The sequence below is a fragment of the Ictalurus furcatus genome, chromosome 7 (genome assembly GCF_023375685.1).
Source record: "Ictalurus furcatus strain D&B chromosome 7, Billie_1.0, whole genome shotgun sequence".
Lineage (NCBI taxonomy): Eukaryota > Metazoa > Chordata > Actinopteri > Siluriformes > Ictaluridae > Ictalurus > Ictalurus furcatus.
The window spans coordinates 5,460,180-5,487,486 of NC_071261.1; the positions used below are offsets into that span (position 1 = coordinate 5,460,180).

Consider the following 27,307-nt stretch of genomic DNA (forward strand, 5'->3'; position numbering starts at 1 on the left):
CTGTTTCATAACTTTAAGAACAAAATCACCTTTAATATCTGCAGTCCATTCGTTCATCAAGACTATGCCGTACTGTCTCTAAAGGTGAAAAATGGTGAAGGATAGCAGTAACAGTCATTTGGAAAGCAGTTCAATGCTACAGGACTAAACCGTAAAAATTTCCCTGTGCTGTTTCAATTACACTTCACTTAGCCTGAAATATTTTCAGAATGCAAGTAAATACAGATACTCAAACTATGTTACCTGCATATTACCAATAACATAAACCATGAAAACTGTTTCAGAGAACTTTCACATCATTATAATAATGACAAACACCCAAATAGGTTTATTTCAAGAATTTTTATTTCTGTGAGATCCCTTTATAGAACTGTCCTACAGTTCACACTGTAAACATTACAAGCCTAATACTATACAGCATTTAGGATTTTTAGCATTGAAAAATAATAATTGCTATACATACTTGTTTTTTTTTTTTATCTAAACAAAAAATAACCCTCAAATTGATAGTATAAGACATTATTCCACAAGTTCTGGAATGATGAACACTAGAATAATTGTAAACTGAGGAAATGTTGATAAAAGAACTTATAAAGTGTGAGTTGAAATTATTTATTTCATTTACAGTTTATATTCCCCTTGTATTATGAATGAATCATTGGGATTATATCACTTAACACTTGGTAAATTGGCCAACTATACCACAGCTGTTTAAGGAATGATCCCATAGCCTTATCCTGTACAAATTGCTAAATCAGACAAATAAGTATAATAAAAAATATATATATTTGTCTTTTGATATTTTTGTAATATAAAGCTATAAAGTTGTACAATATCTGTAATTAAATATAATATGTATCAATATCTGTAATCTGTAAAGGCCAGTTATCACCCACATATTTATTTTTTTTTAATGAGATAATATGATATTTTGATTCATCTCAATTTTCACTTCCTTTGTGTCATTTCACTTTGCAGTGTAATGATCATTAGGCAGCTGCTCTTCGCTTGAGCGATCTCTTCTTTCGGCTAGCTGTGTTCACCGGACGGATCTTAATCTCTGTATAGTCCAGGGACATGAGGTGGCCCTTCCACGGCTCCCAGTTCACCCCCTAGTGGTAAAGATTCAGGAGAAATTCAGATTTAGCCTCCTAATGACATTCAGCAGGAAGTGAAAATCATGGTCACATTCTTACTTATTTCTCAACTAAATGATGCTTCTATTGTGAATGGCTAGTTGTACCAAGTAAAGAGAGTTAAATGTGTGTTATATCCTGGAAGATGAGCTGTTAGTATCTCCAAATACTAATTGTGACGATGCAAATAATTTTTAAACCAAAGTTTTCAGAAAAAAAATTACCACTCAAGAAAACATTTTTTGTAAAGTCCTGAAATAGAACTATATTGCTCAAAATTAATATATTTATTTCACATATTTTCATAAAGTCAGTATATATCAAGAAATACACAAGTATATTTAGTTAGATAGTTTAAATATATGTGTGCATTTGCAACAAACATGCATGCAAGATTGAATTTGACTTTTCTGAGGGCTCTTGATCACATTTGAGAATATCTGAGAATTCCATACACACACACACACACATATATATATATATATATATATATATATATATATATATATATATATATATATATATATATATATATATAATTAACACGTTGGTTCATATTGCAGCAATACCTGTATCTGATTTTCAGCTACAAGTAAGTTTTAAATTTAAACTTTACGTTTACATTTTGATTTTGTTAACGAAATGCCATCTCATATTTTAACATGACTCTAAAAACACCAATCAGGATTCACCGATACGGAAATTTTCTACTGTCATGCCAGGTGAATCGCATAACAACAAATCCACTATATTTTCTGTTGTCTCGCCTTAAGATAAATTTTCATTTTACGCTGTATGAAAGGATTGTAGAACACAGTTTCTCATGTGAGGGTTTTTAAATATGGACAGATTCAGGGCACTGATGTTCCTCTCCCTCTATCAGGGATGCTCAACTCCAGGTCTTGGTAATCCAGGGGATTACTCTGCTTAAAAAACACCTCAGTCAACTCACCAGCTTCAGGGATAGAGATAATTACCTAACTGGACTACAGCCCTGCAGTTCTGGATTTGTGCACTCCTGCTCCATTTTATCACGTTCTACATTTATCCCTTACAGTTTTGGAGGCAATACTTTGGAAGCAGAGATGGTGCCCTCTGCTGGCCATCAACCTACATGTGTATTTAAATGCTGAGCATCTTATGAGATGAGCACCAAATGGATCTTCACCACATTCTCATTACACCAGAGACTACACAAAGTAAACCACAAACTGCACAATTCCTCAACATATAACATGCCTCTTCCTTTGAAAATCTATTATCTAACTAAAGCTTACCATGCTGTGTCTGTTGTCCTCAAATTTGCCATTTAAGTTGGCTAAGTGGCAATTTTTGTACCACCAGGCACCATGGTGTGTGAAAGCACAATTACCCAGGGCAATGTCATTGTCTGAGTCTATAGTAGTGAAAGGTCTGCCCTGGTGGTAAGCCATAGCATCACCTATGGCAAAAAGAGGTTATTAGCAAGTAACATCGTATATAATTTACACCAGATATAAGAAAAGCTTGGTGTGTATATATTTTCTGCCTCCATTTTACCTGCATTTCCTCTGTAATTGCCAATAGTGAGCTTAAATTTCTGCTTGGCTGATCCTACTTTAAAGTCGTCATAGACAGCGTAAGCACGCTCACTTCCCAGACCCAGATCGAATCGCACTTCATATTTTGTGCTCGTGTTGGTCAGCGCATGAATGTTCTCCAGGCCTAGATAATACAACACAACACAACACAACACAGTTACAGTACCTGATAATAAATTGCAGTCATTTTTTGTTTGTTTGTTTTTCTTGTTTCTTCCCAAGCACAACCTCCAAAAATATTACAGTGTATGATATCATACCGTATGTACAACACTTTGCATACTGAGAACAAATAGTGTGTCATCAGTATATCACTGTAGGATATGACAGTATTTTTTTGGTTCCTAGCTCTCCCCAAACAGGTATGATAGAAATTTTGAATTTGACTTTCATATCAATACAAAATGCAGAGTTGTAGATTCTCATTGTAGATTAATTTTTCAGTACCAAGCCAGAATTCATCAGTCAGTTCCCCAAAGCCTTGCATGTATTGTCTCCAGCGCTTCATGAAGTCTAACTTGCCTGTGTTGCGTCTCTGAAAGACCTTGGTTAAGAAAGAGAGAGGAGACGAGAGGGGGAGAGAGAGAACGGCATGTCGAGAAACACATTTTTATCTAATGTCACTTTATGTATTAAGATCACACATAATGGGAGTGGGTTTATTATAAAAGATGTATGAATTATAATGAGATTCAACTGTCCTCTTCTTACCAGATATGGGCTTTTTATATTTGTATCTCTACATTAACTTACAAGCCAGCCACCGCCATCTGTGGTCATGTCGCAATACACCTGCATTGGCTTATTGCGATCATTGGCCACATAGATTGTGTAAACTCCACTCTTCATCTTTCCATTCTTCATGATCTGTGCACAGTCCATAGGAAAATGATAGGCTGCTTCTACTGCAAAGATGAAAAACAGGATACAGGATGTTGTTACAGGTTAATGACATAATAGAAGCGAGTCACATATTCAAAACATCTTCACACATTACTACTCTAAAACAGGTATAACTGTGTTGTTTTACCAGTGATAAATATGGTCTCCACCACTTTACTCCTCTTTGAGCCTCTGTAAGCAATCAGAGTGACGACGTATTTCTTCCCTGTGGCCAGACCAGAGAGGCTAATTGTGGTATCTCCTGCGACAAAGTTCTTCTCAACAGTCTAAGAAAGAAAAAAATAACTTTCTACACAGAATATTAAATGTATCATTGCATATGGATGTCTTACTGTTTACATTCTGGTTGCAATAAAATGCTGCTCAGTACAGAAGATGTGAGATATATAAAAATTAGCAGTCCAGATACCTGCATACTACCGTCTTCAGGCCTGTAACTAAGAATGTAGCCATCAATTTGCGCCTGAGGAGGGGTCCAGGTTAGAGCTGCAGAATCACTCTTAACATCAACAGCTTTCAGATTCTTTGGAGCATCAATTTCTGAAAATACAAAGTTGAAGTTTGCTAATATTTTTCAAAGGAGACTAAGTGATGTAAGGAACTGGGCATGACAAGAGAAGAGTATGTCCAAGACTACAAATTTGAACTCACAGGTCTCCACATTTGCATTGTACAGCTTGTTTCTAGGTTATTTCACAACTCTGTCAGTTTGTTGGATTCACCTGCTGTTACCATGTTCCAATTTAACTAATGAAAATAACATTATAATCCTGTCCACAATACTTTTTATGTGACTCCTGTGTTTCAAGATTTGTGAAAAATATCCATTTGGGAAACAGAAGTATAACTGTTCATTGTTTTCAGTGCAGCCAGTAGGTGTCAACTGTCTTTTTTTGGTTCTCATTATTTTCCATGAAATATCTCTGGTACATTTTGGAATGGAGTATGCATTATGCATATGCTGTATGCCACCACAGCCAAGAGAAACTGAAATTGTAGAATTGTTTGTTGAAACAATCATTTTATTAACACCAACTGCTTATGAAAGCATATTACTACTTGAAAAATACATTACAGTATAATTGGGTGACCTCAGAGACCTCTGCTGGCTCTGCATTAATCCAAGACAATGTCATGGTCTATGAGTTGCACTGTGGCATGGTGAGTGGGTTAAGAATAATATTTAAAAAAAAATAATAAAATAATAATAATAATAATAATAATAATAATAATAATAATACAGAGGGGGTATATATATAAATGTATATATATATATATCCGGTGCACCCTGGTGTCATTGTTTCTGTAGTAACCACCCAAGCTAGCTGTTGTGAACATTTCAGGCTGTGGAGAGACTCTGTGTCTGCTTTCACATAAATGTAACCATTTGAAGTAATTATGAGGAGCGCTCTATCTATGAAGGTACTGGTACGCTACAGTGACTGTTAGGTTAGACAACATAGAGACTCCAGGTTTCAGACCAATGAACTGGTGGAAGGTGCTATCTGTTCCCATTTACACCTCCTCACTGGAGCAGTTAGCAAAACTGCAGCTCACCATGTAACCATCATTCACTGACTGCTTGGACTTTTTCTCATGACACTCAGACAAGCGATTAGTATGTCCATTCACTTCTAAATACCAATTTACTGTATAAAACCAAATGAGCTTTTGACAGCCTTTCTGTGGAAGTGAAAATCCTGCTGTTTAAGTAAAGGGCTGTAACTATGGATCATAAGATGATTATATATTTTCTGCACCTTAGATTTATATCTTTGTGTGATATAAAAGTATATGGTATATAAAGTAATGATCAGTTTGTTAAAATGGCATGACAATGTATGCTTTAACAAATTATAAATAATTTAAGAAAGAGCAAACTGATTGTCCAAATTAACCAAATTATTTAAATGTCAAATACTCAAATACCAACTTCCAGTGACATAAAATTAATCGTAACCATTTTATATGAAAATGAATGTTTCATAAATCCACAGAAGGAGAATCATGTCTGAAAACAACAATGTGGATTAGAGAGATTCTGAGTATTGGAACCAATTTAGAACCAATTATAACTATGGATAGAGTCAGTGTTGTTAGTTGATGTTTATATATTAAGTCTGGTCATTCATAATTTACCTTAAAAATAGTATACTGTCCTTTTTATATAAACTGTTACAATTTGAGACAAAAACCCTGAGAATGTTTTTGAGGATACAAGAGAAATTTCCGAAACCTGTCTCAGTTTCTGTTGTAGTTTTTCTGCTGGAGCGAGAGCCCTTGATGGCCCAGACGTAGACTGTATATGTAACTCCTGGCCTCAGACCAGTGAACTGGTAGGAAGTGCTGTCTGCTCCCACTTGCACTTCATCACTGGAGCCATCAGCAGAGCTATATCTCAATATGTAGCCATCTATTTCTGCTTGGACTCTGTCCCATGACACCATCGCTGAGTCCTCCGTCACTTCTCTGACCAAGAGGTTAGTAGGTGCATCTAGTTCTGAAAAAGCGTTTATAGCATGTTAAAGGTGATGCAAAATCTGGCAGCATTTCTTTTTACTTTTATGTTGCTTTTCACTATTCGTAGTGATATAGTCCATTTTCCAAACTATTATGATGGGACAGAGCCTTAATTAGAAGCATTTGCTTTGTAATACAGATAAGTCCAGGGTAATTTTAGGGGTGGTATACCAAAATTTTCACATTTCATTTGGAGACTGAATGTTTCAGAAACCCATGGAATCAGTAGCATGAACCAGAATTTCACTCATATTAGCTGATGAATCAGAAGATAAAGAAAATTATGTAAGACGCTTAATAAACCTGTCTCAGTTTCTGTTGTAGTTTTTCTGCTGGAGCGAGTGCCCTTGAAGGCCCAGACGTAGACTGTATATGTAACTCCTGGCCTCAGACCAGTGAACTGGTAGGAAGTGCTGTCTGCTCCCACTTGCACTTCATCACTGGAGCCATCAGCAGAGCTATAGCTCAATATGTAGCCATCTATTTCTGCTTGGACTCTGTCCCATGACACCATCGCTGAGTCCTCCGTCACTTCTCTGACCAAGAGGTTAGTAGGTGCATCTAGTTCTGAAAAAGCGTTTATAGCATGTTAAAGGTAGCATTTCTTAACTTTCTTTTAGTATTATAAGAATTATACATATAACTATTATGATGGGACAGAGCCTTAACTGGAAGGATTTGCTTTGTAATACAGATAAGCAATATAAACAGTTTACAATAAAAAGTATATACAGCATCTTTTTAGCAATCTTTTTGTACATTAGGTTAAATGGTAAATGATCTGCACTTATATAGCACTTTTTTAATCTTCTACAAAGCGCTTTACACTGTTTCACATTCGCCTATTCACACACACACACACACACAGACACACACACACACACACACTCACACACCAATGGTAGCAGAGCTGCCATGCAAGGCGCTAGCTTGCCATCGGGAGCAACTTGGGGTTCAGTGTCTTGCCCAAGGACACTTCGGCATGTGGAGTCACGTGGGCCAGGAATCGAACCGCCAGCCACACGATTAGTGTACAACCCGCTCTACCACCTGATTATGGCTCTAGCCACCCATTATGGGCACTGTACAACATTTTTTATTATATTGAAATTAATCCTACTCACAAGAATAGAGCACAAAACATTTTTCGAAAATAATAAAAGGAGCATTAATCACTACAAGTACAACTTTTAAAAAACTTGCTTGTAGTGCAGATGGGAAAAAGTTCCATCTAAACTGCAGTCAAGCTTTTTAAAAGTTGTTTTTAATGCTACATTTATTAATAATCCAATCACACTACATTAAAATTAAAAGATGTCAACACTTTACAGTATTTTTTTTTTGGGGGGGGGCGGGGGCTGTGCTTCATCATAAAGTTTATTATGAATATGTATCTGCTGTAAGTCACCTCAGGATGGGGGGGAGTACATTTGCAATATATATTTTAGCTAGTGTGATTTGAACTAAAATCTTAATTGAATTTGAATTTTCAGTGTTTGTTTTAATTTCAAAATACCTTACATAACATACAATTACAAAAATATGACATAGAAACAATATGCAGTAGCTAAGTATTAAATTATTTTCCCTCAGTCTTGTGTGAGGGTCAAATGTGCACCCACACGCGCGCGCGCGCGTGTGTGCGTGTGTGTGAGTGTCATGTGGAAGCAAAAGGAAAGATAAACACCAGAACTTATGCACCTCAAGGGCGTCTATTCCCTGTTCACAGATCCGTGAGGCATCCTACCATTTGAGTTATGAGACCAGTCAACGTCTGTTTCACTCATGTTCTTTCCAAACATAGAATAAAGCCCACAGGAAGACCTACCACTGATTGAATCTGTACCATCTGGCCACTGTAACTTATTGCTCATATAATATCACAGCAGCTGATTTGAACAAACTTACTGAATTCTTAAAGCTTAACACTACTGGCAATTACAAGAAGGTAACCACAATATTATCACAATATAATACATTCAGGCTACATTTTACACAGCGTCCCAAATTTTTTGGAATTGGGGTGTATCTCTCTCTCTCTCTCTCTCTCTCTCTCTCTCTCTCTCTCTCTCTATATATATATATATATATATATATATATATATATATATATATATATATATATATATATATACATATACATATACATACACATACAACGGGTTTGTTGTTTTGGGTATTAAACTACATAACCTGCACTTGCTTCTGTCTTCGCCTCCATTTCGTGACAAAATCTCATAAACCCATATGTCATTCACAATAGAACAGAGAAAATATATCAAATGTTTAAACTGAGTAAATGTAGCATTTTAAGAAAAAATAGGGTAATTTTGAATTTGATAGCCACAACACGACTCAAAGAAGTTGTTATGGGGCAACAAAAGGCTGGAAATGTAAGTATTATTAAAAAGAAACAGCTGGAGGAACATTTTGCAACTAATTTGGTTAACTGGCAACAGGTCAGTAACATGACTGGGTATAAAAAAAAAAAACACAACAAAACAACAGGATAAGGCAGGAAATAACAAGGAGGAAAAGTGAAATCTATTAAAAGAGTAAACCTATGACGATTAAAAGCCATAGCTGAAAAAAAAAAAAAAACCTGCACAAACGATTCCTGTTCACTTAGAGTGTGTGAAAATGAAGGAACTTTAAGGAGTTCCCCCAACATAGGAGACCAGCAAAGAATAACTGAGAGAGGAAGAGTTTACCCGTCTCAGCCTCAGTAGAGCTGTTCCTGCTCAAACGAGAACCCTTGTAGGCCCTGATGAAGATGGTGTACAGAACCCCAGGTTTCAGTGATGTGAGCTGGTAGGAAGTGGCATCTGCCCCAACTTGGATCTCCTGGCTGGAGCCTTCAGCAGAGCTATAGGTCAGTATGTAGCCATCAACCTCAGCACGGACCTTCTCCCATATCACAGTCACTGTGGTCTCGGTTACGTTCCTAGTGACCAGGTAATTCGTAGAATCAATGTCTAGATGAGAAAGGGTGTGTTAGTTTTGAGACAATGGTGTAAGTAAAATTCAGTCTATATCACATCGCTAAACACCTGAACACATCCTGCCACATTTCTGTCCTTCGCTATCAAAGTTTTGGCAGAAGTTTTAAAAAATGATTTGTTTTGTAGGAACTTTTGGAACTGTAGGAACTTGATTTCCTACAGTTATGGATACACTGAATAAGCTTTTTGTGTGTACATTAGTTTAGTCAGCTCAAATATTGGGTTTAGACTTCATCAAAAGAAGCAAACATTAGCTTATGTATTACATGGTTGCCTTAGACAAAAGAAGAATTATTTTATTCAGATGTTGTTCACATTTAAAGATGCATTTTGACAGTCAAATACATGAAGGCATTCAAGTTTTTAATGTTGAAACCGACAAGTTCCCGTATCTTAAAAGAAAAACAATTTAAAATATAGAAACTGAGTGGATTGTGTGAGTAGCTAGGTTTACCAGAGCTATGTGAGCACTGGTATGAGCCACAAGAGGAAGTGAAAAAGTATGCAAAAGCTATCATCATTTGGGAAATTCCTTTGTGACTGCAAGAAGGTCGATGCCATGCTATGGTGATATAAACGCGATAAATTGTGCATTCCAAAAACAGTGAGCTCAACAACACTCCAAGCTTTTTGTTATTATACCCATCTTTTTTGAGTTGCCTTGATTTGAGGTATGGTGAGGAATACAAAAGACCCAATGGAATGCCAGTGCAAATACTCTTGGTAAGTTCTAACCTCAAGTGCTAACCTTTTTGCTGAAACTTCACCATCAAAACCACAAGCAGACAGTGCTACACTTTTTCTTCCAATTCAGTGTTTGGGTTAATGCTACTGCTGTGTCCCGTAGCTGCTGTTGTATTTGCAAAGGACGTGCCAAAACCTGCACTATATAAGAAAAAAGCCAGCAGCATAATAAGCTATTGTATTGTGAAATAAGCAGCATGATTTTTTTTTTTTTTTTTTTTTTTTGCTGGACAAATCTCTCAAGGTCTAGCCAGGTTTCAGCAGGGGCAGGGGATGGGGGATGGAGGAGAACTCAAAGGTCTGCCTGGTTTTGTGAGGCAGAAAAGTGCAACAGGGCTTGTGGCTTTCACTATATGGGAAACACATGTACCTCATTTAAGAGCAGTTTACACTGGGTTATGAGTTGGTATGTTGCAAATGTACAGTGTTAAATTAAATCTAGAATGCACAGTCTCAGGAGGTTTGGATTTCATTAAATTACTTTGTATGTTAAGGAACTCAACCCTAATTCATTTAGGGATATCTTAATTTATGCATGAATCTAGAGCCACTTTTATTTTGCTTTTTATGTTATGGCCATCCAGATTACTCAAGAGCTAACTATCAATCCATCCTTCAGTTGGACGAGGGTGGTGTGAGGAGAACCATGCTGTAGACCATGCTGTAGACACTTCAGACTTGAAACTGAGAACCTCTGCACTGGTATCCTCACAGTTCCATCCACAAAACCTTTATAAAGTCAAAGACATGAGAATGTCTCTCTGCCTAATTTTTTTTAGGATTTTAAGAAGGGAAATATTTTCATATCCTGTAATGTTTTGTGCCTCTCTGGCCACAGATGTGACCATAAATTCATCAGATATAATAATGCTATTGTATACTGTATGTCAGTAGTAATAGGTTGAGTAAAAATTGTAGGTTTCATGAGCTGTATCATATTGAGGCTGAACTTTGACAAACCATTTTGTCAGATGTACAGTAGAAGACTACTAACTATATTGAGAGCAGTAGAAAGGGACATTATTTCAGCACTCAGTTGAGGAAATGAAAAAATGCAGCCTAACTTAAGCCTTAAGCCTTGAGCTGGAGCCATCAGTAGCAGGAAGTGGTCCAGTCTGAGATTTAAAGTTTTACACAGTAACTCACTGTGACATTTACAAGTGGAAAAAAAACACATATAATTTCTTCATGTTATATAATTTACCATTATCTACATTCGAGAGAGAAAAAAAAAAAAAAAAACCTTTCAGAGGCTCAGAGGTGTTTGGTAATGATGTTCCTTACACACAGATTTTCAGACTTTTGAACACATTTACCTCAAAATGATAGGACCTGTCTACTCACCATGTAGGTACAGTATGTGAGAGAGAGGGACACAGGAATATTTCCTGATCAAAAATGTAGGGGTGTGGTTAAAATCAGTCTCAGCCAATGGTCTAAGACATACACTGTTTCGGTAGTGACATGAAAATGCGGGACACATTTTTTTACATAAAGTTTACAAAGAAAAATTTTTTTTTTTTTTACTTCACTTTTTTTTTTTTAAATCAAAAAGATATTTTTAAAAACAACGATGGAATAAAATGCAAAAAAAAAAAATTCTATTTAATTTTCACAAGTTCAAATTTAGGGGTCAGGGTTTGGGACAGCCACCTCCCAATTGAAAATACCCAATAAATTATGATTTTATATATGTTAAGCTTACTGTTTATTTTGGGATTCAATAGATAATAGAAGAATCTTAGTAAACATCTAAGATTTGAATACTTAAATTCTTAAGGGTGCAGTTGTGGCTGAGGTGGTAGAGTGGGTTGTCCGCTAATTGTAGCGTTGGCGGTTCGATTCCTGGCCTGCATGACTCCACATGTCGAAGCATCCTTGGGCAAGACGCTGAAGCCCAAGTTGCTCCCGAAGGTAAGTTAGCGCCTTGCATGGCAGCTCTGCTACCATTGGTGTGTGAGTGTGTGTGTGTGAATGAGACACAGTGTAAAGTGCTTTGTATATAAGTGTGCCATTTACCATTTTTAAATGTCGGGGGTTTTTTTTGTTGGGGGAACACAGTTTGTACCAATTCTGTAGAATGTCCCATATAGTAGCTTTACAATGAGCCTAGAGAAGTATTTGTTTGCTCCTATATTTTAAGTAAAATATTTCATAAAATGCTTAATTTTGTGTCAGTGATTGAAATACAATATGACAATATGCCTTAAGTGTCATCAATATTTTTAAGTTTTAATTTAATTAATTAATCAATGAAGTTCACTCTTTGATGCATCTCTGCTATTTAGTTAAGACTACCAATACATTTTCTCCAACTTCTGTCATATATGGATGGAGAAACGGTTAATTTCCAATAGATGAAGTGAGTTGTAGGTGTTTTCCATATTACCATCGCATTACCAGGAAATTTAAACATTCTTGTGATTACTAGCTACTACTAAAAATACATCACTATTGTTTTATTTATATATTATCATAAGTCAAACATGCCAGTAATCTATTTATATTACTAGAAATGACAGTCAGCGCTCCAAGTGTAAATTTGCTTGTTTCAAAGCACAACACCATTCCTTTATCACTGTAGAAATGTATGTGTTCAAATGAGCACATTGTTGTGACTACATGCTTGACCACCATACACACATCGCCCATAACTGCCCAGAAAGTCACCCCTAAGGTTACTCAGTTATATGTTGCTCTTAGACTTGTGTTGGTCTAAAGACCATGTTAGAACAGCACATATTTGAATAGCCTTGGGTAAAGTGGCTGGGTTTCCTCAGTCAAGAAAATTATTTAATTGATTTAAGGAAACAAGAAAAATACTAGTAATAAACTGTGCTGCGAAGGATAATGAACTAATGAACATTAAGCTTGGTGAAAAGGGAGCATTGGGAGGTAATTTCTGTAAAATACAAACAAACCGCTATTATATATAAAGAAAAAAAAAAACCCTGATCTGTTAGAAGTGCTTTAACTAAGAATGGTTTCATGGTGTATATGTTTAAAGTGTCAATATGTGAATATGTTCCACTAGTGTAGTACACTTGAAAATGGAAAGGTGTTGTCGGAGGGGAATGTTAACCTGGAGCTATACTGAGTATACCGTATTCAGGCTATGATGCATAATCCAGAATAAAGTTGGTATAGAATTTTTTTATTTTTTTATTTTTTTTAATGCATGGTATACTGTGCATGGTATAGGGGAGAGCTGGTACAACTTTGGTTTGAGTTTAATTACTGAACAATGAATTACTTAACAAATTATCCCAATATCCGAGCTGTCACCTTTTGAGCCTTTGAAGCAGTATTGTGTATAATTAGAGCAAGTGTTTAGAATTATACTTCAGGCCAAACCCATGGTGTCTCACAGTCTTACAAACAAAAAAAAACATGCAACTCTAAAAACTGCACTTAGTGTACAGTTAGTGTAGAGATAGGTGTACACAGAACAAACATACTTTTCCTTGTTTAAACGTATATAGCAGAAATTTGTTCAATCAGATCTATATACCCTGTTTTAAAAATTACAATAGCTCAATGCTCCATACCTGGAAGTCATTTTCTGTGATATCATCATACCTTTCAGATTTCCACTTCATGGTGTTGTCACCCTGGTATATCACTTCATTCTATAATTCTAGATATAATGCTTGGCTACGTCCTTAACATTTCCGGGTTTTGTGTGTTTGCTTGTAAGATATAACACCCCTCCAGTTGAATATTATGTAACCAATTAACCTGTGACTCCTGTAGTATGGGATGGTTTTCCCTCATTGCTTCCTTTGATGGCTTGCACTGTTATCTGGTACTCAGTGCCTGGGTTAAGACCTGCAAACAACAATTCAGTTCATTTGCAAATATAAAAACACACCATTGCCACTCACTCAATGCCATCACATGCAATGTTTACTCAGTATCCCATGCAGCTCAGCAAGTACTGTGATCTTTTTTTTCTTTCTTTCTTTCTTTTTTTTTTAAAGATCAAATTCTTCTTAAAGTCTTTTAAAATATGAAAACACAGCTATAATTCTAACTCCAAGTTCACCAACACAGAAAATGGTAACAGTTCAGGTCAGGGATGAGTCAGGGTAATTTTATAAGAGTCAGGGTGTGTGTGTGTGTCCTTCTAAAAGAAGTTTACCTATAATGGTGTGCACAGTCCTAGCTTCCTGGCTCCTGGCTACGTTTTCCAGCTGCTCATGGCCGTCTGGACTGGCATGACGTAGTTTAAAGTAATCCACCTCTGTTTCTGGGTTCTTCCAGTCCACCTGGATAGAGTCCTCTGTCTGTCCAAGCACACGGACACCTTCTACACCAGATAAATCTGCACCAAAACACAATATAAGGACTGCTACTTTCAGAAATTATATTCAGAACACTGCAAATAGTCTCAAATTTCCAATACGCTGCCTTATTATTTGATGTCCTTTATTGTTGTGAATATTTCATTATTTGCTCTTGGGTTTTCCAGTTAACTTTCTACAGTGAATTCTGGATCTCATTTGAGACAATAAGATATACAATAGTTATTCTCTTAAAAACCCCACAGTAAGATCATTTTAATCTATTGGCACATCCTTGTTGACACTGAAACTCTTTGCAGAGCACAGTAACTGACAGTATCCCATATGGACAGTTCATGCCATTCATCACAACCAGATCAGCATATTTTTAAATGTCTTATACCACTGGGGTATAAACATCCATTATATAAAATTAATATGATACAATTTGTTTATATAATAGCTGGAGGTTAGTGTTCAAGATCTGTTTTTGTTGTCATTGCATCCATTATATACAGATACAGTGAAATGACATAGCCTGTGATGTTACACCATCATTAATAGTATACAACAGTGTAACCGTCACAGCATACTGTATAAGGTTATGTAACAGTGTATACATATTCTATTGATTTTTGCACTGTAAAGAAGTAAAAACAACCTCTGCAGCAAACTATTTAAAAATATATATATTGTTCTGCAAACATTACTACACAGTTAATTTAAAAAAAATTGCACAATATGTTTAACCTACATATTTTCTCTGATTTTCAGGTCAGCTTACTGTAAGGGCCTCTTCTCAGCTTCAGATTTTTATTTATTTTTCTTATTGTGTCACATTTACTTCCTGATATTTACTGGAACCCAGTATTCCATCTACCTGTGCAATGTTTCCTGTGCCACCGGCTGTCACACATATAACCATAATAAAAAACATAATATATTCATGCTTAACAGTTGTTCTTTTCTTCAACTGCTGCTCCTTTTTTTCTCCAAACATACAGTACCTTTTGTTTTTGTGGCTAGAAAAGGTTACATTTTTACTTCATCAGTGCACAGTATTTGTTTTCTAAATGCTTATCTGGATATTTTGCATATATTAGACGTTCACTTTTGTGATGAGGTTGTAGGTAAGGTTTCCTTATGATGATTCTTCCATGCAGATCATGACTGTGCAAGCAACACTGCAGTATAGAACAGTGCGCCCCACTCCTGTGTCAGCTAATCCTTCATGCACTTCACTTCAAATCAATAAATTATTTAATTTGCACTAATTTTTGCATACAACTGTATGTCATTCAATGCAAAAACTGCATAGTGAAAAAGTCTTACTGTAAGTGCTCTTTACCTGTTGTGGCTGTGATGCGGTCCGATTCGCTGCTGATGCCCTTGATGACAGCCTGCACTTGCACGATATAGGTAACTCCAGGTTTGAGGCCTGTGATCAAGTAGGAATTTTCAGTGTTGGGAACACGGATCTCCTGGATGGCTCCCTCATTTCCATGAGGATAGTAGTAGAGCAGGTAGTACTCTGCTTTCTTTACACGTTCCCACTCCACCAGCAGGGAAACATCAGTCACCCTGATCACATGCAGGCCTTTTGGACCCAGTACTGTAGAAACACAGTTTTTCATGTTAAAAATCAATTTTACTAGTATGTTAAATCCATGATGCAAAACTAATCTCCCATAGAGAATAAATAATTCAATAAAAAAGCTCCACCAAAGTACAATAATTAATTACTTCATGAGTTATCAGCATGACTGGGGGTTTTGATCTTTTAATTTGTGTAAACTCTGTGGTAGTTCATTTAACACTTCCAATTTCATACATTTCATACTTACCATTAATTGAAATTTCTGGTGTGTGTATATGTGATGGAAGGCTAAAATACATTTCAATTTCTTTTGCCTTTCATATTTGTGCCTCTCCAAGACACCTCTCCGTTTTCTTCCCTCTTTCCCTCTTTTTCTTCCCTATCTTACCTTATGTAAATACATGTCTGAACTTGCAGTTCTTCAAGAATCTTGACCAGCAGCTGGTCATGTTATTAAGTTTTTCTCTAGTTACAGTGTAGTCACTAACCAAGATATGTCCATCGGTAATAACGGAATACAAGCCACATCTCATCAGAAAGGATAAATGTGATGGTAGTGGTTGCCTGTTGACAGATATATACACATACTATATACACCCATACAGGCAGACACACATAGTTTACAACAAGGTTTCCACATTCCGATTACTAATTTACTGGAGTAAAAAAAAGTGAAGAGGTGGTTAATTCCAGGAAATGAAAAAAAAATGCTTAGGGAATAGATGCAGAGGGAAAGAGAGAGGCCAAATAGATGCTCAGAAGACCACATTAACCAGGAAAGAATTCACAGCAGGTTTGGACATTGTTCCACATGGTGAAAGGTCAGGAAGTCAGTGTTTTTCTTTGGTTTTGCAGGAGCCTTTTCATTTAGTGGCGGTTAATACTCCTGCCTCATTCCAGTGTCTGCCAGTTACAATTTCACCTTTAAATAATAACCCACAAAAGGCCTCTGGGATAAATAAATTACCATCTAATGACTTTGGAGAAAGCATAGTGCAAGAAAATGTGCAGCACATTCTGACAAATGATTAACAAAAGACAGCAAAATTGCACTTTAGCTTTATAAAATTATATTTCTGATCAGTGCAAAATATTGACCTTTGTACTTTGATTTAGATCATGCATTTTTGGACTAAAGACATATCATTCTCATTATGGTACCCTCAGTTCTCTTAAGTACAAGTTAGGTCTTGTAGGTATTTATAGTAAGTAATCTAAAGTCTACACATACTACACATCTGGAACAATGAAATCCAGCATGACCTTAGAAAAAAGCGCCCACCTGATTCCCCTTTTGATGATTAATCCTCATGCCCAGGGCCTTTAAACACTAGTCATCTTTGCATGATTCAAATTCCCTGCTGACATGAAATTGGTTCAGTGCCTTTAGGCTCCCACAGTGCTTCCACGAATATTTACCAATTTTGTAAATATTAATTTTGAAAACAGCTACAATATAAATCATCATATGACAACAGGTTTCAGAGGTCAAGTGAACAACTGCTTGGCTGTATTGTTAGTAATGCGAACACTGAAATGATAACATCGATTAGTACCGTTCATATGGTGTGCTACAATGCTGCAGTAGTACAAGAAGAAATCACCGGCAAATAATTGACAGGTTAAACCATCGCATAGCATTCTAGCCCCATTAGTGTCATGTGCTTGAAATTATAATTCAGCTAGTAATTTAGCTGGTGCCGCACTGCTTCAGGGTATGATTGCTCTTCACTCATATGGACTCAGTTATAATGTCTTACCCAAAAGTGTTAACATGGACGAATATCCTTCTCTAAGATTCATGCCATTCCCAATATTATTTTTTGAGGATCACATATCAGTGCATTCCTTCCCTGAGTCACTCCATCCTTATGAAGGGAAAATGTAACAATAGAGCTAACTGTGGGAGGACATTTGAGTTCTGCTATTGAAAACTGCTGCTTTTGATATTCATGAAGGTACCAGGAAGTAATTATACTGTACAATTACCTCAAATTGTATGTGTGTTTACAATTGCAGTATGTTTAACTTAAAAGAATGCTACACTTCTCTAGCATGTGCTGGAATTCCTCATACACTCTAATACGATAGAGGTCCTAATTAAATAGTAACATATTGTGGTGTAGCATGATCAGGCATTTTATCACTGATTCCACAACCAAATGAGCCATGAAACTATGCACCCATGCTGAATTTGGTTACCTATATTGCCCATGTGTAGAGAGATTTGATCCAGATTTCTTTCCAGCTGCTTTGTGACAATGTCTATTATTTAAAATGCTATATACAGTGGTGCTTGAAAGTTTGTGAATATAGAATTTTCTATATTTCTGCATAAATATGATCTAAAACATAATAAGATTTTCACACAAGTCCTAAAATTAGATAAAGACAATCCAATTAAACAAATGATAAATATTATATTTGTTCATTTATTTATTGAGGAAAATGATCCAATATTACATATCTGTGAGTGGAAAAAGTATGTGAAGCTTTGCTTTCAGTATCTGGTGTGACCCCCTTGTGCGGCAATAACTGTAACTAAACGTTTGGGGTAACTGTTGCTCAGTCCTGCACATCGACTTGGAGGAATTTTATCCCGTTCCTCAGTACAGAACAGCTTCAACTCTGGGATGTTGGTGAGTTTCCTCACATGAACTGCTTGCAGCAGGACTTTTCACAACATTTCTGTTGGATTAAGTTCAGGACTTTGACTCGGCCATTCCAGAACATTCACTTTATTCTTCTTTAAGCGTTCTTTGGGAGAACGACCTGTGTGTTTAGGATCATTGTTTATGGACAGATGTCCTGACATTATCCTTTAGAATTTGCTGGTTTAATTCAGAATTCATTTTTCCTTCAATGATGGCAGGTCGTCCTGGGCCAGATGCAGCAAAACAGGCCCAAACCATGATACTACCACCAGCATGTTTCACAGATGTGATAAAGTTGTTATGCTTTAATGCAGTGTTTTCCTTTCTCCAAACATAACTCTTCTCATTTAAAACAAAAATTCTATTTTGGTTTCATCCGTCCACAAAACATTTTTCCATTAGCCTTCTGGCTTGTCCACATGATCTTTAACAAACTGCACTGGGGCAGAAATGTTCTTTTTGGAGAGCAGTGTCTTTCTCCTTACAACCCTGCCATGCACACCATTGTTGTTCAGTGTTCTCCCGATGGTGGACTCATGAACATTAACATTAGCCAATGTGAGAGAGGCCTTTAGTTGCTTAGATGTTACCCTGGCTCCTTTATGACCAGACTATTACACATCTAGCAAGAGAGATCTTTGCTGGTCCACACTCCTGGGGAGGGTAATAATGGCCTTGAATTTCCTCTATTTGTGCACAATCTGTCTGACTGTGGATTGGTGGAGTCCAAACTCTTTAGAGATGGTTTTGTAACCTTTTCCAGCCTGATGAGCATCAGCAACTCTTTTTCTCAAGTCCTCAGAAATCTCCTTTGTTCATGCCATGATACACTTCCACAAACATGTGGAATGTTCAGACTTTGATAGATCCCTGTTCTTTTAAATAAAACAGGGTGCTCACTCACACCTGATCATCATCCCATTGATTGAAATTGAAACCTTACTCTAATTTCACCTTCAAATTAAACTATTACTCCTAGAGGTTCACATGTTTTGTTTTGCCACTCACAGATATGCAATATTGGATCATTTTCATCAATAAATAAATGACCAAGTATAATACTTTTGTCTCGTTTGTTTAATTTGGATCTCTTGGTTTACTTTTGGGACTTGTGTGAAAATCTGATGATGTGTTTATATTTATATCTTCAGTAACTGCTTTACCCTGATCAGGGTCATGGTGAATTCTGTGTCAATCCTGGGAACACTGAGTGCAAGGCTGGAGAATTCATCCTGGATGGGACACCAGTCTATCGCAGGATACCATACATACACACATTCAGGAAAATTCAGGAAACCCGGGAACTTGGTGGAAACCTATGTGAATACTGGGAGAACATTTGAAACTCCACACAAACAGTAACCTGAGCTCAGGATCGAGCTGGGGACACTGGAGCTGTGAGATGACAATGATATCCACTATGCATCTATAATAAAATTTTAAAAACTGAATTGAGCGAAATTGAACTTAATTAAATCATCCCAGTAATGTCTCTGCACAGCATTACTCTAGTTTCTACTAGTAGAAAAATAGTTTTTTTATTGCCAATATTGCCAATGTTATAGTTCAAATTGTTTTTTTCTTTTATCAGTAGTTTTTCTACCACTGATATTTATGATATTTAGATTGATTTTTGCTTTTCAACCATGATCCACTTCAAATCTGCCATCTTACAGTTGAATCACAAATTATTAACTATTAAGTGTATTTGTTCACCATGTAATAAAATACCTACCAAGTGCTCTAAATGTACAATAGAGAGAGTCATCTGACTTTTAGCCATAAATTTAGCTTTTCCTTGCATTTTTATTCTGCTTTAGAATCATTTGTACTAGGCACTGCGATGCATTAGCACCCTGTCCAGGGTGTACCCCGCCTTGTGCCCCATGCCTCCTAGGATAGGCTCCAGGTTCACCGCGACCCTGAAGGATAAGTGGTATAGAAAATGGCTCAACTGTCCTTCCCGCAGTTAGCTCTATTCTTACAATTTTTTCCCTTCATAATGATAGAATGCCTCTGTGTAGGAATGCAGTGATATGCAATCCTCAAAAAATAATATTGGGAATTCATTTCAACTGTTTGTTTGTTTTTTTTTTTTTGGTTTTTTTTTTAATTCAGCCATCAGTCATCTTTCCAAACACAAGTGACCCCCACAACCTCAAATGAAGTATTGTTGGCGGTATGGGAAACTGACACATGAATCTGACTACGATACAGATCATCCTGGGTTTGGATTTGTTACCAAGGCATACCATGCTGTCTGGTGAAAATGCTCTATTAGACACTGATACAGTAAATAGTTTCATATAGAGCCAACAACCTTTAAATGTGAAACAGGAATACTCCCAATAACAAATCCAATAATCTTAAGTAAGGATTATCAGATATCTGAAATCACCACCTGAAAACGTTCCTGAAAAAACCTTACCCATAGAGCAGTCATTTCCGAAAAATCCCTCGTCACAATGACACTTTCCGTCGATGCAGCGGCCGTTCTCTTTGCAGTCACTTGGGCATTTCTGCATGCTGCAGGTGTCTCCAGAGAAGCCCTCAAAACACACACACTTGCCATCCACGCAGTGGCCCTTGTCATTGCAGTCATCAGGACATGTGAGCAGGCCACAGTCATGGCCCGTGTAACCAGCATGGCAAACGCATCGTCCATCTACACAGTAGCCATTATTATTACAATTATCCGGACAGATGGAGATGGAGCAGTCTGGACCCTCCCAGCCTGCATCACATTTGCAGCTGCATGTGTTGTGTTGGTATACACCATGGCCACTACAGCTTGTGTCCACACCTAGTAGAAGGCAGGTCAGTTGCACGAAATCTCAAGATTAACTTGCAGAACATCAACTTACAGTGTAGAGAGATGATATTAGATCACGGTGTGATACTTACTTGAGTTACTCCTTTTACAGCAATGATCAACTCTTTCATTTAATAGCAGTAAATATGTATTATATATGGCTAAATTTGAATCAGACAATATAAATTCCACTATTCTCAATAAGTGGATTAGAGGTATGTGTGGCTAAACACTTCATAAAAAGAGGGACACATCAATTTAGTTTTTTTCAAGTGTGCTAGTTGAGAACATGGTCTCCTTAGTTAGCTGCACTGTTGGCATGTGAACTAATACCTGAGCTTCCTCTGCAGCAGCCCTGAGCACACTGGGTCTTCAGGTAGGTAACCTCCTCCTCCAAACCATTGACACGGTACAGCAGGTCTTTGAATTCCTCTGAATCAGCGCAGTTGCAACTAGACGAGGGAAACTTAATTTTGTGCTTGAAAACAATGTCCTTCTCCCCATCCACCATCATGACCTGACCCTCTGATGCTTGGTCCTGGGAAGGCAAAACTGCCTGCAAGTCCTGATTACAACCAGAGTTAAACCTGTACACATGGCTAAATGTGACTGCTTTCTCAGACTCTTCTGCTTGTGTAACAAGCAAGACTACACCCAGCATCCCAAACAGGGGCAACCAGAACCAATTTAGCCTGGGAAGCATGGCCTGCGAAAGAAACACACAAACAATTTCCCATGGACATTCAAGTGGAAATTCAGACATGGACCAAACATTGGACTTTATGCTCACTAGAATGCTTTTGGTTTTGGTCTCTTTCTACCAGGGACCATGCTATTCTATGTTTCATGCACAATAAAGTTGGCTGGTTGATCCAGACATTTCATTATGTTTCATGTGGTTAAGGTTATTTTAATTGAGAAATGCCTCATCCTGCAATAAGAACTGAGCAACCTTTTTGCTTGGCTGGCATATTCCATCCTAACCTTTAATTATACAACCACAGCCACAAGGGCTTAAAGAAGCATGGAACCCTTTCTAACTGAATGATGTCATTTCTAATAACAGTGATGTCAGCCAAAATCATTTTTAACCTCACACAAAAGTGGAATATATAGTATTTAAAGGATAGTTTATTTTAAAAGATAAGAACGTTGTTGGTTTTTTTGCTAGAGGAAAAATAGTGCCCCAGCATATTAATATTTTTTGTGAAATGAAGTGAACTAGCAGGTGACTTGTAATATGTGCAGCATTTAATAAACGTTTTTCCCCTAGCAGCATACTGATCCTACTTAAAAAGGCAAAATGCAAAGATTATTTGAATATAGAATATACAACCCCAATTCCGAAAAAGATGGGACAGTATGGAAAATGCATTTGTCATTTGAAAATTAAATTCACCCTGTACTATATTGAAAACACATTATTAACACATTATTTGATGTTTTACTTTTGTGAATTTAACGTTTTTTTTTTTTTTAACATACACTCATTTCAAATCTGATGACTGCAACACACTCCAGAAAGGTTGGGACAGTCGACTGTTAACTACTGTAACATCACCTTTTCTTTTAATAAGACTTATGAAGTTTAGCAAGTGGAATTTCCCCCTATTCATTCGTTATGCATTTTTTCACCTGCACAACTGTACAGGGCCATTATTGCCTTATTTTGGCTGCAGGACTGCAGGCAGGCCATGCTAGCACCCGCTCTCTCTTCTTACACAACCATGCACTTGAAATCTGGGCAGAATGTGATTTGGTGTTTTCCTGCTGGAAAATGCAGGGAAGTCCCTTACTCCAAAATGTGTACATGTCTTTCTGCATTAATGGTGCCTTCACAGATCCACAAGTTACCCATGCCATGGGCACTGACACACCCACTTACTATACTTATGGACCTGAAGCTGATAACAGCTTGGATGGTCCTTTTCCTCTTTGGCCTGGAGAACATGACTGCTGTTTTGTCCAAAAACTATTTGAAATGTTTATTCATCGGATCACAAAACACAATTCCACTGTGCTACTGTCCATCTCAGATGAGACCGAGCCCAGAGAAGTGGGCGGAGCTTCTAGATACTTTTGATGTATGGTTTCTGCTTTGCAGAGTAAAGCCTTAAATTGCATCTCTGGATGCAGCGGCGAATGGTGTCTACTGACAAATGTTTACCAAAGTATTCCCGAGCCCATGTCAGGATCTCCATTACAGACTCATGATGGTTTTTAAGACAGAGACGTCTGAGGTATCGGAGATCACGCGCATTCAGAAGTGGTTTTCGGCCTTGCCCTTTACACACAGAGATTTGACCGTATTCCTTGACTCTTTTAATTACATTGTACACTGTAGAAGGTGAAATGCTCAAAATACTACCGATTTGTCTTTGGGGAATGTTGTTCTCAAAGTGTTGGATTATTCACTGATGCATCTGTTATCAGATTGGCGAGCCTCGACCCGTCCTTGCTCTTGAACGTCTAGGCCTTTTTTTGGAGGCTCCTTATATACTATGATTAGATGATTGCCTCACCTGTTTCACATCACCTTCTTATTTCAAATTGTCACATTACTATTACTCCTAAATCGCCCCTGTCCCAACTTTTTTGGAACGTGTTGCATGCATCAATTTCAATTAAATACAAGTCCAAGTACATTTACAAATCACTCATCTTTATTTTTATTGGCAGTTGTCCATACTGTCCCAACTGTTTATATATATATATATATATATATATATATATATATATATATATATATATATATGTGTGTGTGTATGTATGTATGTATGTATAGCACATAAGCACATAAACATATTTAACTCTATAAAACAAAAGGCACAGTGAAAGGTTAAAAAAAAAAAAAATACTCTTACAACCTACATGTGCATTAACTGCTCATGACAGAATGATATTCTGTAACTATGAGCAGAAGTAGCCCAGTTTGCCACTGAAACTACATAAGAGAACATGTCCTTGTGAGCCTATGGGACCCAAAGGTGAGGGTCTATAGGCCTTTTGAGTAACTCCTTTGACCAGTATGATAATAAATAAAGACCCATGTGGTTCTTATAACGGCTTCATTACTATACAGCTAACTTATAATATGTGGTTAAAATATACTAACTATGTATTGCATATATTATTTAATACTTGCAACATGCATAATTCAAGAGTCTTTCACTAAATCACTAATTTATTGCACTATTTGTTTTGATCATTGAAGACATTTTAGGAGCACAGAACAAATATATTGCACAATGTGCATCAAAGTGATGTACAGCTGTGAAATGGCAAAAAACTCAAAAAGTGTGGTCTTAGCATTCCCTATGAACAGAAGATGAAGTGTGAGCATACATATTCGGAAATCGAAAAACCGCCCAAGTAAATACAAAACATAAGCATTGGCTGATCATTTAAAATAAGGCTTTCTTTCTCAAATATGGAGATAGAGTTTCATGTTAAAGGAAATGAAGATACAATAAGATTCCACTTCTTTTTCTTTTAGATTTCTCATCTAGTCACATAATAAGGATGGTTTTCCAGTAGATCCCAACTTCACTGTAATTTATAGTAGATTTTTCCTGAATTTCATCATATAATTAATGTTCTAACTAACTGGAGACATGGTATTTCATAAATGTAACAATTCTATAATGAAACAGTTAAAGTCTGTACTGCATCTAAAGTTAAGAAAAGTATTACTGTGTCAAATTACTGCAGCTGGAATTGGTACTGGGGATTGGAGTGGAGGAGTATACAGTTGAGTACATTGCATCTCTGAAGTCCACATCACATTCTCAGCTACAGTACCACCTGCACATCAGACCTTAAAATGACCAATCAGAAGGACTGTTTATTGCTCCCTCTCAGTAGGTTTTATTTTATGCTCCCAATCCACTATCTTTTATTTATCCTACAGAAGGATCACTTGAGACCTGCCCGTTTTTCTCAGTCCCCACTGATCGGCAAAAGACTAGCTTGCCAGTATGAAAGCTTTTCACTGGACCTCTGTCCTAAAATGCTTCACACAAATATGATCATAATAGCAACAGTTGCCTGTGCTCAGTGGGTCAGGTCACTATATTGGCACCGTCAATTGTAATTTACTTAATTTATCTTCCATGGTGACTGAGTGCACTAAGGACACAACGCATGAGTTCAGCAAAGCTGGACACATTTCTTTTGAGAGAGGTTGCCTTGGTGTCTTGTAATTTGCCCACAATGGTTCAGGCTCCCTCCAGGGTCAGTGAGCCACTGGAGAGAGGCAATATAGACCACATTCCAGCCCTGAATAATTACACTTCAGTCTCACACATATGTCAACAAGCTGAGAAATACAAAACCCTATGTAAGGTAATGGCAGTGTGGAGGTTAACACCTACAGGACAAGGTCAGTGGAGATACAGACAGTATAATAGAACCAGAGACGCTATTTTGATGTATCTCCACACCGCAGCAAACCATAGACTCTCATACAAGGCAATAAAGGAAAAGAGTACATTCACCACCAGCACTGTATACACCTCGTATTTCTAGAATAGGCCCAAAGGAGGATCAAGGGCAACATAATTCTCTAAGACAAAGGAATTGGCAGAAGAGAGATGAGAAGGAACAATCCACACTGTGTGTCCCCCCCCCCCTTATCTCTTCAGATATATGAAGCATCAAACCAAACATAGTCTGTACTTCTGCTTTGCCAGATGAGGGTCTTGATGATCTGGGAAAATGCCGCTAGGCAGTTTAATAGCAGCTACAAAGATTTTACACTGGTGCATTTCCTCTCTGGTCTTCAAGTGGCAAGAGCTGAAAGTAATTATGCTAGTGTATGGGATGCTGCATTATACTCCCTGCTAAGCCTTTAACACTGGGGATCTAACCACGATAAAGTTGATCCTTGATAAAGTTACCGAACCCCAAAATCACCCAGTTAGCCATTTTACATACCGCTTATCCTACAGGTTCACAGGGAGCCTGAAGCCTATCCCAGAGAGCATAGGGCACAATGCAGGGTTCACCCTGGAGAGAGTGCCAATCCGAGGAAATGTGCTGGTGTAAAATCTGATTTAGTACAAGTTAAACCAGCAAGCTAATATTCTGTATCTAGCATTCTACAGAGTAAAAAAGATTAGGGCACTGGCGGAGAGCGTCAGAAGATTTTAGTGCATGTTTCCTTGTTCAGTGCTTAAACAAAGTTTAAATAATGGCATAGCTCAAAAATGCTTTTGGTCAAGCTGTCCACTCTGACATGAAGGAGCAAAGAAGTGATTTTGCTTCATGTTTGAATTCCAGCGTGTAAATCTCTCCACATTCTCCATTTTCATGCCCACATGTTTATAGTGAGGTGACAATAAAAACAGAGTAGACGATGATCCGAGGAAGATTCGCTTTAGAGCACTTTGAAAACATTGCAGTGGATTCTGCTGCTTCCCTTTACAATGATTAAATGATAGGATCAATAATTTATTAATGACGTTTAATGATGTTGCCTTCTAATCTATGGGATACAGTGGTAAAAATGAGCAAGACTTTAGGAACATAGTGCAACATATGGACAACAGAAGCACTAATGAACCCAGGGCTCCATAAAGTACAAATAATGTCACAAACGTAAGATACTTTAAATGTGCAGAAGAGAAAATAATTCTTCTCATTATATAAGCAGTCAGCTTTAGACAAATCAGACTGTCATATACATTTTGTTTAAGATAATAAATAGCATGTAAACTGTATAAACAGTATAGAAAGCATAAAGCATATTGTTCATGCATTACATTAATTAGCAGTCTCCTCATACCCAGTACCAAAAAACGGAATTGAAAATTGCCATACCGCTGTTATTTCTCTGATTCTGAAGCTCCCTCGTCAGTCTGCCTGAGTACAAGAATCTCTTACTGTCACTGAAGGTGCCTTGCACTGAGCACCTGTTGAGCAGCTCTGACTTAGCCCTCCTGAGCAGTGTTGCAGTGAGTCCTCCAGCTCCGAAAAACCCTCACACGGTTTAAATGAGCAGCCCTGAGCCAAAAGGCTCCCTGGACGTTTCTTTCTCAGTAATTCAGGGATCCCAGAGGGAGACAATGTGAGGCAT

At 37.2% G+C, this 27,307-nt stretch overlaps 1 protein-coding gene across 1 annotated transcript; it reads right to left on the reverse strand.

The window, feature by feature from the left end:
• Nucleotides 1-323: 323 nt before the first annotated feature.
• On the reverse strand, nt 324-27,307 carry tnn (tenascin N). Its single transcript, XM_053627986.1, has 16 exons — nt 27,052-27,307; nt 21,565-21,937; nt 20,848-21,222; nt 15,517-15,780; nt 14,027-14,209; nt 13,624-13,713; nt 8,851-9,114; nt 6,443-6,706; nt 5,856-6,119; nt 4,029-4,159; nt 3,747-3,885; nt 3,470-3,621; nt 3,164-3,260; nt 2,676-2,840; nt 2,414-2,577; nt 324-1,112 (listed from the first exon to the last, which is right to left on the reverse strand). Exons 2-16 carry the CDS (start codon nt 21,932-21,934, stop codon nt 990-992), a joined length of 3,045 nt encoding a protein of 1,014 aa, XP_053483961.1. The 5' UTR covers nt 21,935-21,937; nt 27,052-27,307; the 3' UTR covers nt 324-989.

Excerpts from the sequence above, each read along its gene's own strand:
- tnn (XM_053627986.1), bottom strand. The coding sequence starts at position 21,934 with ATGCTTCCCAGGCTAAATTGGTTCTGGTTGCCCCTGTTTGGGATGCTG. Across the intron at positions 14,210-15,516 it reads CCGCATCACAGCCACAACAG|ATTTATCTGGTGTAGAAGGT; the intron begins GTAAAGAGCACT and ends GTTTTGGTGCAG. Across the intron at positions 4,160-5,855 it reads TACAACAGAAACTGAGACAG|AAATTGATGCTCCAAAGAAT; the intron begins GTTTCGGAAATT and ends TTGTATTTTCAG.